Source organism: Bos taurus, chromosome 19 (assembly GCF_002263795.3).
Source record: "Bos taurus isolate L1 Dominette 01449 registration number 42190680 breed Hereford chromosome 19, ARS-UCD2.0, whole genome shotgun sequence".
Lineage (NCBI taxonomy): Eukaryota > Metazoa > Chordata > Mammalia > Artiodactyla > Bovidae > Bos > Bos taurus.
In genome coordinates this window covers 17471346-17489721 of record NC_037346.1, presented here as the reverse complement: position 1 = coordinate 17489721, position 18376 = coordinate 17471346, and the positions used below count along the sequence as shown (strand labels likewise).

The window sequence follows — 18376 nt, the reverse complement described above, 5'->3', positions numbered from 1 at the left end:
AATGTGCTGTATGACGCGGGGAGCTCAAACCTGGTGCTCTGTGACAACCTAGAGGGGTGGGATGGGGAGGGAGGTGGGACGGAGGTTCAGGAGGAAGGGGACATAGGTATACCTATGGCTGACTCATGTTGATGTATGGCAGAAACCAACACAATACGGTAAAGCAATTATCCTCCAATTAAAAATAAATAAAAATTAAAAAAAAAGACACTATGACTAACATGTAATTAGTGTTAACTGTGTCAAATTAAGCTTTGTGACTCTAATTTCTCAGGCACAGACTTGTGAAAAATTCTTCCTTTCTCTTCAATTTACGCTTGGAAGTTCTCAGGCATTCTGCTACATTTTTGTATTATTATGTTTTAGGATTCATCAGGAAGAGTAGAAGTGGAATAAAACTAGCGTGTAAGTAATTGAGACAAGTAAACATCAAGTTTTTGTGTATTTACAGAAACATGATTAAAAGTAACAGAAGTAATTTAATAGACAGAGTCAGAAACTATGATAAAGATGCATTGCAATGAAGAATATAAAATATTAGGCTCAGCTCTGGCACATAGATGTGCTGGATTCAGCTTTGAATCATTACAGTCCTTCAAACTGGAACAGTTTCTTTGGAATATCAGTGTTTTTAGATGCTTAAATGGAGCAAAAGAAATCTAGACAAAGATTATATACAAAAATGGGCCTCCAATTACTTCCATAAATAGTTTTGCAAATATACTGTTTGGAACAAGATAGAAGTTAATCAGATATACAAGAAGCCAAGATAACATGAATTAGAAATAGCAAAACAATATACAAAATAAAAAGATCTGCAGGGGTCCAGATGTTGGGATTAGCAGATAGAAATATCAAAACAACTATATTTAGCATGTCAAGATGACAAAAGGCAATATTAAGAATGTTTTAAAGAACCAGAACTATAAAAAAGAACCAACCCAAAGAGAAGACCAAGGACTTAAAGATGCAATAGTAGAAATTAAGGACTCAGTGGGCCAGTAGAAGAGTACATTGGAAATAGTTCAAGAAAAAAATAGTAAACTAGAAGGAAAGTGAGAAGAATTTTCCCAGAATGGATCATGGAGAGACAAAAAGACAGAAAATAAAGGAGAGAGGTTAAGAGGCATAGAAGACATACAGTGAGATGCTTTAATTAACTGGAGTCCTACGGAGAGGAGACAGAAGGGACAGAAGCAATATTTGAAGAGCTAATAGTCAAAGACTTGGCAAAACTGATGAATATCAATCAAGCTGGAACAAACTGAAAAAGTGCTACAAACTGCAAGCAAGATTAAAAAAAAGGTACATCAGTAAGACTTCTGAAAACCAAAGAAGAGCAGCCAGAAGAAAAAAGACTTATTACCTAAAGGAGCAACAGTCTAATAGCTGACTTCTCAAAAGAAACTACGGAATACGGAAGACAAATGAATATTATGCTTGAAATGCTGAAAGGCTGTCAGTGCAGAATTGTACACCCTAGCAAAACTATTCTTCAAGAAGGAAAACATGTAGACTATTTCCAGGTAAACAAAAACAGAGAATTTGTCAACATCAGGCCTCATATACAAGAGGAGAAAATTCAAACAGAAGAAAAATGGCCCAAGATGAAGGTCAAAAAAGAAGGGATAAATGAGGAAATCCAAACAGATATTACAGTACTTAGCATTAATAATGGTGATGGTGATGTCATCATCTTCGACTTAGAATTATATACGAACATATTGTATATATTTACATGTATACATAAATGAAATAAATATTTGTAAGTACATGACTAAAACAGCACATAAGTTGGGAGGAAGACAAATGGAATTAAGATGTTTTATGGACCTTGCCTTGTCCAGGAAGGAGATAAAAACACCAAATAATATTAGATTTTTATAATCAATAATGACACCAGAATAATTTGAGTAACCACTGAAACAGTATTATGGTGTAAATCTTCCAAAATAATAAAGTCAATAAATGTAGTAATAAAATATCATTGTCATACTAGTGGTTGAGGGGTGGTACAAGGAAAGGATGCCTCTCTAGGTCTAACTAAACATTCTGACTCAAAAGATTCACAGACCACACTTGGCAGGAGTCTACTCAGAAGGACAAGAACATGGCTTGCTAGGAGGCAGTGTCGAGGTCATGCGGCAGCCCACAGAGCAGTCAGGTGATAGCTTAGGCACGACGAGATGAGGTCCGTATCAGACAGATGTAGGAAGTGCCCTTGGTTTAAAAGCCTCACGCCCCATAGGATTCAATATCTCCCACAGCAAATCTAAAGATACAGCTTCCAGGGTCCTTGAAAGGGACACGCCTAATACATGAGTCACCACACTCAGGCAGCCAGAAGTATGACATTCCCACCAGACATTTCTCATTTTCCCAGTGCAGGTACATTTTATCAATAGGGGTAAATTTTTACCTTAAGTGATGTTGCCTAGTAATATGGTTGATGTACATCATGCGTTTAACAGGGGAACAGAGCTAGAAATTTAACTGAGGTTATCAGGCAGAAGGAATAGAATTTTGCTTACCTTTCACCCACAGTAATCAATCAAAAAGGTTAGAAAGGGAAGAAAAAGAAATAAAGAGACAAATAGAAAGCACTAAGGAGATGGTCAATTTGTAAACAACATACAGTAGCTATGTTAAGAGTAAATGCAATAAATGATTTATTCAAAGGACAAAGATGGGCAGAATGGATAAAAAGCCAAAACTACCTCTGTATGCTATTTATGAGTCATACCTGAAGCATAAAGTCATGGAAAGACTGAAAGTTTTAAGGACAGACCATGCAAACCCTAGTCAAAAAAAGAGCTAGTTTTAACTATTTTATTCCTGCAAAAGTGACTTTAAGGCAAAAATCAATACAGAAATAAAGATTTCATAGTGATAAATGACTCACACGCTAGGAAGATATAATAGTTCTAAGTTGAATAAGCTTAATAAATTCACAAAATATTTAAAGCAAAAATGGAAGGCATATTAAGAAGCAGGCAAATTCAGAATTACAGTAGGTTTTATCACATTTCAGCACTGACAAAACAAAGTAATTTTAAGAATGCGGAAACGCTGGACACTAATATGATGCAGACTTGACCTAATGACTGTGTACAGACTATTAAGTGCAAATAATTCTAATACATAAAGAAAACTTACATCTCTAAGGGCTGAAATCACACAGAGTATATCCTCTGATCAAATGAGATTAAGTTAGAAATCAAGAGAAAGAAGATAATTAGAGAATCTTAAGATGATTGCAAATTAAGAAATATACTTCTAAATTATCCTTGGGTCAAAAAGAAAATTACAGTGTGAATTAGAAAATATTTTGAACTCAATAATTTATGCAATCATGTGGTCAAGGCAATCTTAGTACAAGGTATCATTTGAGTCATGTAAATAACTTTACTAAACAGAAACCAGTTGAATGGAATTTTACCAGTGTTGACTGATTATGCCCAGAAAGGGGTAACACTCACACCCATCTAAGGGGTGGGGAATGCCCTTTCATCCTGGTTAGTAATATAAAAACCTTCAGATAAGGAATCCAGTGCAAATGCTTTCTCTATATTTCATCAGCATTCTGTTTCAATTTATAAATGCCACCTCCTCTCTCCTTATAAATATCCAGACTGACTCAACCTAAGAAATCCTAAATTTGACAAATTCCAAGCGTCTTATTAAGGTTAAGTCACAAAAGTTAATAGTGATCTTATCATCTGGCACTTTTAAACCTTTTTCTCCCTATATTTTATGAGAAAAACATCCTTCGACAAAGTACGTGTTTGCTGAATCACTTCAGTCATGTCCGACTCTTTGAGACTCTACGGACTGTAGCCTGCCAGGCTCCTCTGTCCATGGGATTCTCCAGGCAAGAACACTGGAGCAGGTTGCCATTCCCTCCTCCAGGGGATCTTCCCGACCCAGGGATCGAACCTGCGTCTCTTGCATCTCCTGTATTGGCAGGAGGGTTCTTTACCACTAGTGCCACCTGGGAAGCCCTTGCCAAAGTACACCAATCAGTATATATGTTAGCCAGAAGATCCTGGATTTAGATATTCATTTACTTAGCCTGTGTTGAACAGTATCAAATAGAGCCAATGGCAAATTAAAGTTCTTTTAATAATTTACTGACCACCTGTTCAGAGTGCTTTATGAGGTATCAGTGAAAGTCACTCAGTCGTGTCTGACTCTTTGCGACCCCATGGACTGTACAGTCCATGGACTTCTCCAGGCCAGAATACTGGAGTGGGTAGCCGTTTCTTTTTCTGGGAGATCTTCCCAAGCCAGGGATCAAACCCAGATCTTCCTCATTGCAGGTGGATTCTTTACCAGCTGAGCCACCAGGGAAGCCCATGAGGTATCAAGAGAGAGAGAAGATTAGTAGAAGTCATTCCTTAGATTCTAAAGACTTATAATCTAGGTGGCAATGAGACACGTGTTTAAAAATACTATGCGTTATAGTTAATAATACTATATTGTACATTTGAAAGTTGCTGAGAGAGTCTTAAAAGTTCTTATCACAAGAAAAAGTTTATGTATGGTATAGATGTTAATTAGACTTATTGTGGTGATTATTTTGCAAAATATACAAATGTCAAGTCATTATGCTGTACACCTAAAACAGATAGTTATATGTCAATTATATGTCAATAAAATACATGAATAACTAAAATTTTTTAAATAAAAAAAACCACCATGTGAACTCAAAAAAGTAGGAGTTAGGGACCTTCACTTCCAGTGATGAAGGACTAGGCAATTCCTATCAACTTTCCTGAGAAAGTCACTAGGAAAAAAGTGCTATACAAAATTATGGGGGGATGGGAGAAATCTTCATTGCATGAAGAGCTAATAACATAGCCAAGATGAGACAAAGACTACAGTCCAGGGAGGATAAAGCTGGCCTTGAGGTCTGCTTCCATTTTCGAGGCAACTGTCTGTCGATCTATAGAGGCAGCCATGAGGCTCAGCACAGCTGCTGGCAGCCTTGAGGGGCCTGGGGGATGAAAGCTGGAGCCTGAGTCCTCAGACACAGGACTCAACTCTGGTCTGGAATCCTGAAGAGTTAAACTCGGGAGTTATAAGCTGAATGGAAAACAGGTTGGCACTTCCAGGGAAGGCAGACAGCTCACTGCTAAGCCCCTGTAGGTCCTGAAATTTGATTAAGGTAATTTCGGAATGTCAGAATTTGCCTGATACATCTTTTAAAACATAAACTTTCAACTTTTCTGTTAGGATTAGATGTCATTAATAAGCGGCAATGTATCTGTTGTTGTTCAGTCGCTGAGTCGTGTCTGACTCTTTGCGACCCCATAGACTGCAGCACGCCAGGCTTCCCTGTTCTTCACCATCTCCCTGAGATTGCTCAAACTCCTGTCCATTGAGACAGTGATGCCATCCAACCATCTCATCCTCTGTCATCCCCTTCTCCTTCTGTCTTCAATCTTTCCCAGCATCAGGGTCTTTTCTAACGAGTCAGTTCTTCACATCAGGTAGCCAAAGTACTGGAGCTTCAGCTTCAGCATCAGTCCTTCTCAGGATTGATTTCCCCTAGGATTGACTTGTTTGATCTCCTTGTTATCCAAGAGACTCTCAAGAGTCTTCTCCAACACCACAGCTCATAAGCATCAATTCTTTGGCGTTCAGCCTTCTTTATAGTCCAACTCTCACAGCCATACATGATTACTGGAAAAACCATAGCTTTGACTATATGGACCTTTGTTGACAAAGTAATGTCTCTGCTTTTTAATAATGCTGTCTAGGTTTGTCACAGCTTTTCTTCCAAGGAGCAAGCATCTTTTAATTTCGTGGCTGTAGTCATATCTGCAGTGATTCTGGAACCCAAGAAAATAAAGTCTGTCACTGTTTCCCCATCTATTTGCCATAAAGTGATGGGACTGGAGGCCACGATCTTAGTTTTTTGAATGCTGAGTTTTAAGCCAACCTTTTCACTGTCCTCATTCACCTCCATCAAGAGGCTCTTTAGTTCTTCTTCACTTCTGCCATAAGAGTGATGTCATCTGTGTATCTGAGGTTACTGATTTCTCCCAGCAATCTTGATTCCAGCTTCAGCCCAGCATTTCACATGATGTGCTCTGCATATAAGTTAAATAAGCAGGGTGACAATATATAGCCTTGATGTACTCTTTTCCCAATTTTGAACCAGTCTGTTGTTGCATGTCTGGTTCTAACTGTTGCTTCTTTACCTGCATACAGGTTTCTCAGGAGGCAGGTAAGGTGGTCTGGTATTCCCATCTCTTTCAGAATTTTCCACAGTTTGTTGTGATCTAGTGTAGTCAGTGAAGAGGCAGATGTTTCTCTGAAATTCTCTTGCTTTTTCTATGATCCAACAGATGTTGGCAATTTGAACTCTGGTTCCTCTGCTTTTTCTAATGTGTCTGTATTCCTTTTCTTTAATTTGATTTGACAATTTTGTTCCATTTACATTCACTGTACTTATTAATATATTTGGATTTTTCTCTAACATCTTAATTTGTCCCAGTTTTCCTATGTTACTCTGTCTCCTCTTTGCTATGTTTTTTAGGACTGATGATTCTTTTCTCATTCTGACTTCCCCTACCCCCAACTACTAGCTTGTAAGTTAAAAACTCATTTCTATTATTTTAATGACTACACTAGAAAATTTTACATGTACTTATAACTCATGAGAGTTATAAGCTAATCAATACATTTATCCTTTTCCTGAACAACCAAGGACCTTAAACACTTGAAATATAATAACTCACCCTTCCAGTTTATATGCTATTGTGCTATTTAATTCTAACCTGCATTTTAAATCCAATATAATATTATTTTATAGAGTCAGTTGATTTATATGCATCTACATATTCACCAATTTCTTTGCTCTTCATTTTGCATTTCAGACTTTCATTTAGTAATCAGACATCCTCCTACCTGATATATATCCTTTAGCATTTCCTTTTTCTTTGCTTTGTATCTATTTTATTTTTTAAATTATAAAACTATGATAACACATTTATAGGAGACTTGGAAAATACAGAATAAAGTTACATATATATTTCCATATATATGTATGGAAATATATTTACATACATATAGTTCCACTTTATATTACAATTTTTTAAGTAGATAAATTAAGATTTTCAGTTGCAGTTTCAATATCAAACTCTCAGAAATTAATAGAATGAATGTACAGAGTAGTAGAAGAACATAGTAGACCTGAAAAGCATTATGAACCAATTCTACATAATTAAGATTTATACTATGGTTTTTCCAGTAGTCCTGTATGGATGTGAGAGTTGCACCATAAAGAAGGTTGAGCACCAAAGAACTGATGCCTTCAAACTGTGGTGTTGGAGAAAATTCTTGAGAGTCCCTTGGACTGCAAGGAGATCAAACCAGTCAATCCTTAAGGAAATCAACCTATTGATGATTATTCATTGGAAAGACTGATGCTGAAGTTCCAGTACTTTGGCCACTGATGTGAAGAGCCAACTCATTGAAAAAGACCCTGATTCTGGGAAAGATTGAAGACAGGAGAAGGGGATGACAGAGGACTGACTCAATGGACAAGAGTTTGAGCAGGCTCTGGGAGATGTGGAGGACAGGGAAGGCTGGCGTGCTGCAGCCCCTGGGGTCACAAAGAGTTGGACACAACTGAGCAACTGAACAACAAGATTTATATAATTTTCACACAACAGTAGGATATAAATTCTATTCAAGTTCCCACTGAATTTCCTTTAGTGTGGTTCTAACTCTGTTTTTATTTTTTCAGAAAGATTCTTTGTTGTTCATGAAAAATAAATTCTCTCAGTATAGAATTTTGATTTATTTTCTCTAGGCCTGTTACTCCTTCAAAGCTAATCTGCTTTTAAGGTATTTTCTTTGTCTTTGATATTCTGGGGTTTCACTAGAGGATTGGGGGCAGATTTCTTTTAATTTTTCTAACTTGGGATACACTGGACTTCCTGACTATCTCTTTCATCATTCTGGAAATTCTTTTTCTTTTTCTTCAAAAATCGCTCTGCCCATTCTCTCCTCTCCATGCACATCAGACCTTTTCATTTTATCTTCCATGTTTCTTAATATGTCTTTTATAAGTTTCATTTCTTGGACGAAGTGAAATTCTGGATAATTTCTTTGATTCTGTCTTTCATTTCCCTATTCTCTCTTCAGCTTTGTCTTAACCAATGTTAAATCTATCCACTGAATTTTACATTTTAATTATTTAGCTTTTATTTCTATCAGTTACCTAGTCACTTGCTCTTAACTACTAGTTCTCGTATTTTTAGGACTTTCATTTCTTGAAACGCATTAAGCATTCTGGGAGTCTTTCTGATAATTCCATATAAGACATTTTCATGAGGCTACGGTTTAGTCTCACCTCCCTTGTGTCCTGTCTTGCTTCTTTATATGTGTGGTCGTCCTTTACTATGAACTGCTTTTTTTCCCTAGAACACCATCTGTGGAAGTTCTATTTCTTTAAGGTCTGGTATGAAGGTGGTTTCCTCTCTGCTCTCATCAGATGCCCAGGGGTAATACCAGACCTGGATGGACCACTTTAAATTGTTGGCTTCAGTCTTTTCAGGCCACCTAGGTATGAGTTTGGACTGCAAATCTCATCAAAGCGGCTTATGATTATTAATTCTCAAGGGAGGTTCACTCACCCCACTTGGCTCAGTGCCAAACTCCAAGGCAGTTTTCCTTCCCGACAGTAAGGGATTATTTCCGGAGCTAGCCCTTAGAGGAGGCAACCCTCTAGAGACCTAGCATCGTGCAGCTGGTGTATACATACTTGTGAGTGTGCACGTGGTTTGTAATCCTGTATGAGTCACCCTACTCTGAGCAGACCCTGGGCTTCCCTTCAAGGACCCAGTCTTGGACACCTATACTCAAAGGTACCCGCACTCAAAGGTACCCGCACTCAAAGGTACCCACTTCAACAACTGCCCACAGGGTGAAAGTGGCATGGTGCTCTCCTCACTTTCCCTTCACTCAGTTAATTTCTGCCTTCCCTCGGCACCCGGCCTACACATTCCTTGCTTTCTTGTTAGTTCATGACTGTATTCAGGAAGTTGGTTTTTTATAATTTACCTAACTTTCTGGTTGTTTTCAGTTGGTATTAAAGGCCACTTTGTTTACCCTATTGCCATCAAATGCATTGCTGCTGCTGCTGCTAAGGCGCTTCAGTCGTTGTCTAACTCTGTTCGACCCCCATAGACGGCAGCTCACCAGGCTCCCCCGTCCCTGGGATTCTCCAGGCAAGAACACTGGAGTGGGTTGCCATTTCCTTCTCCAATGCATGAAAGTGAAAAGTGAAAGTGAAGTCGCTCAGTCGTGCCCGACTCTTAGCGACCCCATGGACTGCAGCCTACCAGGCTCCTCCATCCATGGGATTTTCCAGGCAACAGTACTGGAGTGGGGTGCCATCGCCTTCTCCCATCAAATGCATTACTCACATGTATTTTAAAAATCTTCATGTTTATGTTCCTAGGTGAAACTCACCTCTAATTTCATTTTTTTACTGTTAACCTTGTACTAAGGTCATAGTAATCTCATAAAATAAATCGGGTAGTGGCTTCTCTTCTTCCCATCCTCCAAAACCATGTATGTATGATAGGAATTACTGGCTCCTTGAAGGATTTATAAAACTTATCTATAAAACCATCTGGGCCTGAAGTTCTTGGCAGAGTTGGAAGAAGGCAGACTTCTGATTAGTGATTCAGAATCTCTAAGGTTACTGATTCATTCAGGGTTTCTATTTCTTCTTGAGTGAATTTTGATAACATTATTCTAGAAAACTAGTGCTTCCCAGGTCGTGCTAGTAAAGAATCCTCCTGCCGATGCAGGAAACACAAGAGATTCGCGTTCAATCTCTGAGTTGGGAAGACCCCTTGGAGTTGGAAGTGGCACCCCACCCCAGTATTCTTGCCTAGAAAATTCTATGGGCAGAGGAGCCTGGCAGGCTACAGTACATGGGGCTGCAAAGAGTTGGACACGACTGAGCACACACACACATTCTATTATTAGAAAACTAATTTTGAAGATTCATTGGCATATAGCTGTTTGTAATACTCTGATGCTTTATTTTTTTTTACTCTTTTTTTTTTAACTCTGATGCTTTAAAAAATCTCTGTAATATAGAGGTTGTAACCTATTTTCATTCTGAATATTGTTTTCTCTCTTTAAAATCAATTTTTTAAAGGTCTAATTAATTTTTTGATCTATTACTTTTAGTTTTTGCTATTTAAAAATTATTTTCTCACTTTCTTTAGATTTTCCTTGGATTCCCTTTACTGACTTCTTGAATTGTATCTTATGTCATTTACTTTTGATCTTCTTTTTCTTTGTTTGTTTTTAATAAAGGCATAACAAGTGGGCCACTTTAGGAGTATTCTACTGATTCTGATAAATTCTTTGTCACGCAGTTTCACATACTTTGTAGTTTCCATTCAGATTTCTTCTTCAACCTGTGAGTTATTTAGGAGAACACTTTTTTAAAGTTCCCAAGCATATAAAAAAAAAAAAAACTGTTTAAAGGCTGGTTTTTATTTTACTTGTTGTGAGGATGGAGAATACATCTGTATATATATTTGTTAAAACAGTGAGACTTCTTTGTGCTCTAGCTTATGGTCATTTCTTAAAAATGTTCTATGTATACTTGAAAGGAATATGTATTTCCTATCCCTTGGGTACAGAGATCTTTTGATTAAAGTTTAAATTTGGTTTTCAAAGCTTCTTCACTCTTGCTAAGGTTTTTGCTTGATCTATCAGTTTTGGTAGAGGTGGTTTAATATCTCCCTCTAGAATTGTGAACTTGCCAATTTTGCCTTTTTTGCCTTTTACATTTTTCAGGGTCATCATCTTCTTTTTTTTTGCTTTTTAGAATTTAAGTACCATCATGGCTGTATTGTTAGGTACCTAGTTCAAAATGGCTTTATTGAGTATTTTCTTTTTATTATTACTAGTCTATCTGTATTTAATAGATTTCCCCCTTAAATTTTATGTTCTCTCACATTAATATTGCCTTCACCAGTTTTCTTGGGGGAGGGGCTTGATATGTCTTTATCTACCTTTTTGTTCTTAATCTTTCTGCAGAGTATTAATTAGCTATAATAACTCCTATGAACAACACAGCAAAACCTTGGTCTTACTGCAGGTTAAGTTCCAGACCACGGCAGTAACATGAACACAGCAATAGCGTGAGTCACATGAATTTTATGGTTTACTGGCTTTCTGGACTGACGGGTTGTCTCTATTCTTTGGCTTGTCCCTGCTCCCTTTCTCATTCCCTACCACTATACACACAGAGAGTGGGGAGCTGTAGCAGAGACTGCTAGGCTAGTTGCCTACCTCATATACAGTACATTTTTCCTACTTTGAAACGGAATACTTACTTCTAGCTGGGAGCAATGCTAACCAGAATGAAAGGCACTTCCCAGCTTCCCTGGCAACTAAGCACACCAAATGAGATGGAGCTAAAGTACTGTATGAGGCTTCCAGGAAGTCTCTTTAAAAAGGAAGAAGCTCCAGCTGCCATCTTGGACCAGGAGGACAGATGCCAAGCATTAAGATAGTAGAGCAGAAAGACAGAAGGAACCTGGATCTCTAACAGCCTTAGAGCTGGGATACCTTCTTCAGCACTTCATTTACACAGACAGAACTAAATGTCTCTTCTGTTTAATCCACTAATTTGGGGGTGGGGTGGGGTTTATTTGTTTAGCAGCTGAATGCAATTCTCCATACAGAAATGATAAATGGTCCTAGAATTTTTATTTAAAAAATGTAACACTGGGACTTCCCTAGTGGTCCAGTGCTTAGGAGTCTGGCTTCCAGTGCAGGGGACATGGGTTTGATACGCGGTCAAGGAACTCAGATCCCACATGCTACAGGGCAGCAAAGCCTATGCACTGTGACTGCTGAGCCTGCACTCTAGAGCCCATGAGCTGCACCTGCTGAGCCCGTGCACCGTAACTCCTGAAGCCCATGTGCCCCAGAGCCTGCAGCTCCAGAGCAAGAGAAGCCCCTCTGTGCTGCAACTAGGGAAAGCCTGCATGCCACAACGAAGAGCATCTGCATGCTGCAATAAAGACCCAGCACAGCCACAAATACATAAATGTTCATTTAACTACCAAATAGTGAAAATAAAAATGATTCTTTTCTAATTAACTTGAACATATTTTACAAACAATATATTACAAGGAATGTGTTTCATAAAGTACATTCTATAAAATTCGGCGTGCGACTCTCTTTCTCGTGTCCCATGCCTTTCTTCTAGGTTTTTTCTTGCTGGATGATGCAGGTTGAAGCTGACTTGCAGAGAAAAGCTGAGGGACAAGAGGAGGGGTCTTAAGGGTATTCAAGTCTACAGCCCTGGTAGCCTTAACCCTCTCTGCCTTTCTGGAGGTTTGATTATACAAGCCAACACACTGTTCTTATTTGTTGTCACCTGAGGTCAAAGAATCCTGACGAAAAGAACAGAAAGCTACTGAAGAGATGTATTCTTATGGCATTTGCCTAATTTATCCACAGTGAAGTAACCAAAAATAATATAGATTTAAATTTTTAGAGAGGAAGTTGATTAAAGAAAAAAAAAAGATAAAAATGAAGAACAAAAAATACACTGGAAAAACACCAGGAGAGAAAGATAAAAATGAAGGAACTAAAAATAATGAGCCCCAGAATGCTGCCTAATTTATCAAACTCGTCAACAGCAGCAGTTAAGAGTAGAAATCTGTTCTTCAAGGGGAAAAAAACCTCAGACTAAAGTTATCAAACAGTATGAGGCCTCAAAGGAACAATAAAAAGCAGAAACGACTGCCCATAGTACATCTTTTCATTTCAACTATTAAAACAGCCTAAGGGCAACACTTAAATACTAAACTTCCTCTTAAAGCTCTATCTGTAATTTGTATTCAGATACAACATAAGGATGGTACGTGACAATTTAACTCAAGATTTTTTTTTTTTTAAAGCCAGGCCTTGTCTTCAGCACAGGGCTAAAATTTCTTTTATCAGGCACATACTATACCTGTAGTATACTGTTTTTATTTTTTTAAGATCACATATAAGACTTTCCCATTGATGACAACAATATAAAAGGCCTAAATTTAAGATCATTCATCTGGGACACAAACAACTGTTTCACCAGGCCATGGTAAAAAACAAACAAAACAGTATTAAGAATTACTATAACATTCATTTAAAATACATGTTCTTCAATTTGATTTACTATAGTTACCTAAAAAGCAAATACTATACATACCTTTCTCATTAACATATGTCAAGAGAGAATCCATGAAATAAAACGGGTATTTTAAAATGAAAGTAATTACCTTTGATGCAAGGTTGTCTACCAGAGCAATCATAGAATTCTTAAATAAGGTGGCAGCAGTCAGTGGTCTCTTGGTCACCTCTGTAATGCTCAGTTTGCCTTCAGGCCACATATTCTTCAGCACAGGATTTGAACTGAGAAGCACAGAAAGAGTGGCTTGAACGTTACATTCAAATAAGTGGATTAAGAATTGCTAAGCATTCCTGCTGAACTGTATCCTGGGAGCCACAATTGCACTGCAGACGCAACTCACTAGGCCTGATTGAAAGAATGATTTCACCTGGAAAATCAGGCTGAGAGTATAATGGCAGATACCACACCACAAAATGAGAAGATGTGTCTAAATCACGCCACCTTCGAAAAGTTCTTTAAATTTCTTTAAATGATTGCGTTGTTACTATTACGTAGGATATTCTGATGGTTTACACAGCTCTATACCATATACCTAAAATCAAATGGTTTTGGTGATTCTTACAAGAATGAGAACACATCATAAACAGGAAAATGATCTTCAAGGTCGTGTCAGAAATCAGGAAAGGGAAAGCATTTTTTAAAAAACTGGAGTATAATTGTTTTACAATAATGTGTTAGTTTCTGCTGTACAACAAAGTGAATCACCTATATGTATACAGATATCCCCTGCTCTTATACTTCCCTTCCACCCCAGCCCCATCACACCCCTCTGGTCATCACAGAGCACCAAGCTGAGCCCGCTGTGTCACGCAGCAGCTTCCTGCCAGCCAGCTATTTTATACACACGATAGTGTATGTCAGTGCTACTCTGTCCATTCATTCCACCTTCTCCTTCCCCTGATGGGCCCACACGTCTGCTCTCTCTGCATCTCAAGAGAGTAGCTTTTAATTGACACAAACATGCATACAGTATACATCACAAAAAGCCAGGTCTCTCAAAAAATACAGATAGGAACAGAAAATAACCACTTTTACATCGTCTTCTCATAAACCCCTTTACTGCAGTTGAATTATGATCACATTTATAGGTAGTGCTGGCAGCTCCAATATTTTATTGATGTGACACTAAGATGGCTGCAATCCAATTCTTAAACTTCAGGCCAGTTTTCAGGCTAAAAGTGATATATTCCTTACTTGGCTCTGTGGAGATCTTTTTATAAACATGTACGGTGGTCTCGGCTCTGATTTTCTCCCTGTTTCATATGGGTGCTTTTGATTTTTTAAAAATTACTTTTTATTGGAGTATAGTGACTTACAATGTTATGTTGGGATTGACATTCACACACTACTATCTGTAACATAGATAACTAACAAGGACCTACTGTGTATAGCACAGGAAACTCTATTCAGTGCTCTGTAATGATCTATAAGGGAAAAAAAGTCTAAAAAAGAGCAGATATACGCATATATATAACTGATTCACTTTGCTGTATACCTGAAACTAACAGAACACTCGGTGCTTTTGATTTTAAAGTAATTGGAATTCAAAATGTTGCTTGTTTTCTGAAAACTTCTCTCATCAGACTTTTTTCTTTCTTAATTGGGGGTTGAGAATAGAAAAAAAAAAAAAAACTTAACATGGATCTTTTCTGCTAATTGTGTTTACTTCTGTCATCATTTTGCCCACTTTTCTTTCCCTGGCATAACATTGAGAAAATTGAGTTGGTTCCCCAAACATCTAGTAAACCTCTATACATAGAGGTTCTAAACATTAGTAGCAAACTGCCAGAAAGGACAAGAGCGAAGAAGATAAACAGTGAGGTGAAGACTGGCTAGGCTGTGAATGAAGGCAGAGAAATATTCCTGACCCTGACCGTTGCCAGCAAGCTGTGCCAACTGCCATCAAAATGCGGCTATAAAATAGTGCATGATCTGTGGTTCATGGACCCAGTTTTACTACGTTATAGTCCTATTCCATAATTTTCCAAAGATAACATGCCAATAAAAATGACCACATAAATGTACATTGCTTTCCCTTAACTTTACCATTCCAATCTTTAGCAGAGAGAGAACTTGAGGCAATGGTTCTCAGTTTTTGGTGCCCATCGTGCCTGAATGCCCTTCTAACACCAAAGGAATATTAATAGAATTTTCAGGAAGTAGAGTGTGTGCACTTTGAAAATCCTGATGCATGTCAAAGACAGAAAGTCACCGTCTTTGGTCTATGCAGTTTCTATCCCCAGTTCCACTCTGCTCACTTTTGGCCTTGTTTAGACACTACCTAATGAATGAAGGGTGGCGTGAAAGTTGGAAATGAAGGAAATAAGATGTTTATTATTATTTCTTTATTTGGCTGTGCCAGCTCTTTGTTGTAGCATGTGGAATCTAGTTCCCTGACCAGGGAACATACTGGGCTTCCTGCATTGGGGGCAGGGATTCTTAGCCACTGGGCCACCAGGAAAGTCCCTATTATTATTATTATTATTATCATCAAACAGTAGAATTGATGTGTAATGAATCAAAATAGACAAGTTCAATTGTTTTCAAAGAGAAAGAACTTTGAGGTTGGTAAGTCAACATAATTTTCAAATATTTAAAAGAGCTTTTTCCTTAAAGGGGAAGCTTATTTATCCAGAAACTCAGTATGTGTAACAGAGAAGGCAGAACTTAGCTGGCTAATGAGAGAGAGGGAAGAGTGGCCTGTGCACCTGGCATGCCGCCTGTCTGCTTCCTGTCTCCTTCCCTTTACACACACACGAGCAAGCATACATGCATGTATACGCTCCAGAACTAGAGATCCAAGGATCACTCTTTAAACAGATATAAAGAAAGGATTAAAATTTACGGAGGTCATTTAGCCATGGAAGTATCAAAAAGTATCCAGAGGCAAAGGCAGCCCATTTAAATACTAAGAGGATAGTTTTAATCAAAATTATTTCAAGACTTTGCATCCCACTAGCAAGACCTTTCCTACTATGGCAATATATACAATAAGCTGCAACTGTTTTATGTTTTTATACCTTTGGCAAGACCATCCCTGCTGTGAAATGTCTTTAATTACTAGACTTATCTAAGTTCCTTTGTTCTGATTCCAGGCTTACCAAGCAACTAAGCATCCTTTGGATGATATTTTTCACTGTCAATTAATAAACTAGAGTTCTATTTAATTTCCTAGACAGGTTTCCAATAGGGAAGAAGAGCCTGGTAAACCAATGCAAGTGTTTCATATCACAAGACCCTTACGACTGTCTGATTGCTGGAAATAAGTCCATTCGCTCTGTTTCTGTGTTAGTCCTGTGAGCCGGGATTACCAGAATCCACCGCCAGAAGGTGGCACTGCTCTCGGTGAGCTGAACCTCTGGGCTTCCCGGGTGGGGCTAGTGGTAAACAACCTGCCTGCCAATGAGGGAGACGTTCAATCCCTGGGTCCTGAAGATCCTTTGGAGAGGGGCACAAAAACCCACTCCAGCACTCTTGCCTGGAAAATCCCACGGACAGAGGAGCCTGGTGGGCTGCAGCCCATAGGGTCGCAAAGAATCGGACATGACTAAAGCTCCTTAGCACACTTGTAGACAGCGAATGGCACCCTGTGCAGCCTCCTGGAACACAGCCCGACTGCCTCCTCTGGGCAACATGCCCTGACTTTGCCCCTGGACGACTGAGGCCGTTTTTCCAATTTGACTTTTTGACATTTTTTATACAGAGCAATGCCAGACTCTTTGGTTTCTCCCTCAAAATGAGTGCATCGTACCTGATAAACCACTTATTGAAACTCCTCTCTGAAAAGTCTCTCCTCCCCAGATTGGTTCTTACATGGATTCCCTCTCAGACCCCCACGCCTCTGTGCCTTTCTAGTGTTGATGGCTCTATCTCTGCTCCTGGAGGCTTCATCCACATAGACGAACCACTTTATAGCAAAACCTTTTGGAAAAAACGGTTGAAACCCACCGTCGCCTCATTCTCATTTTCTGTATTCTCTTGACCCACTTCTGTGAGACATCTGTCTTCATGACACTGTAAAGTCAGTGTTGTACTGACCTTCATGTTAGCAAATCCAGCGGTGAATCTTGTTCCTCACGTTACTCTGCTCTTGACAGTGTTTGGCACAGTTGATCATTTTTCCTTGGCCTGGCCACCCTGACACCGGATTCCTGGCTTCCTTCCTAACTCACAGGCATGCTCTCAGCTTCCTTTGCTAGTTCCTCCTTCCCTGCTTGACTCAAAATGGTGGAGTGTCTCAGGGATTCATCCTCCAATCTCTTGTCTCTCTTATTTTTTGTCTATGCTCACCCTAGATAACCTCAACCAGGACAATGGCTTTTAGTACCATCAACAGATGGGCCACCATGAATTTATTTCTCTGTTCCCGCCTTTACTCTTGAGTTTCAGATGCACGCGTACAATTGCCTATTTGGATGGATGTCCAGGACACACCTCCCACAAAACATATTCGAAGCGGTACTCTTTATTTCCCCCCAAAATGAGCACCTCCTCTGTCTTTCCCACAACCAAGCATCCCATCCCCCTTGTCTTTGACTTCTGTTTTTTTTCCCCATCACACATTCTATCCATCAGCAAATCTTGTTGGTTCTACTTTCAAAATATCACCCACTTGGACCATTTTCCATTTCTGTCACCACCATCCCCGTCTCAGCCTGGATCACTAAACCAGCCTCCTGCCTGGTCTCCCCAGGTTTACTCCCGCCCTTCACAATCTGGGTTTTACACAGCGCTTCCAGTGCTTTCTTTAGAACAGACATCATATCATCCATTCCAATGGCTTCCCGTTGTGCCTGGCTCATGGACTCTCTATGAGCTGGGCCTGTGGACCTCTCTGCAGTCATTCCTGACTGTTCTCCCCTCCCCTCACTGATTTTAGCCACACTGACCTTCCTGCGGTCAACACACCCAGGCTTGTCTCCACCTTAGCATCTTGGTGAGCTAGTCTTTCTCTCTCTTTGAATGCTGCCCCCCATACTCATGGTTTGCACCCGCACTTCACTCTGGGCTCAGTTCAAATGACCCTTCTTTTAAGGAGCCTTTTCCCACCACACTACCTGTAACACCTCCATGGCCCTTCTTGGTCTATACCCGCAATCTCTCACCTAACTTTGTTTTTCTTCATAGCACTTGACACTAGCTTAAAGT

The 18376-nt window shown here is 39.1% G+C and overlaps 1 protein-coding gene across 1 annotated transcript in view; it reads right to left on the bottom strand.

Annotated features, from left to right (window-relative positions):
* MYO1D (myosin ID) overlaps nucleotides 1-18376 on the bottom strand; it is a 360182-nt gene that overhangs the window by 201284 nt on the left and 140522 nt on the right. The window contains 1 exon segment of the mRNA NM_001075838.2: nucleotides 13317-13449. Coding sequence (NP_001069306.1) covers nucleotides 13317-13449 — 133 coding nt within the window.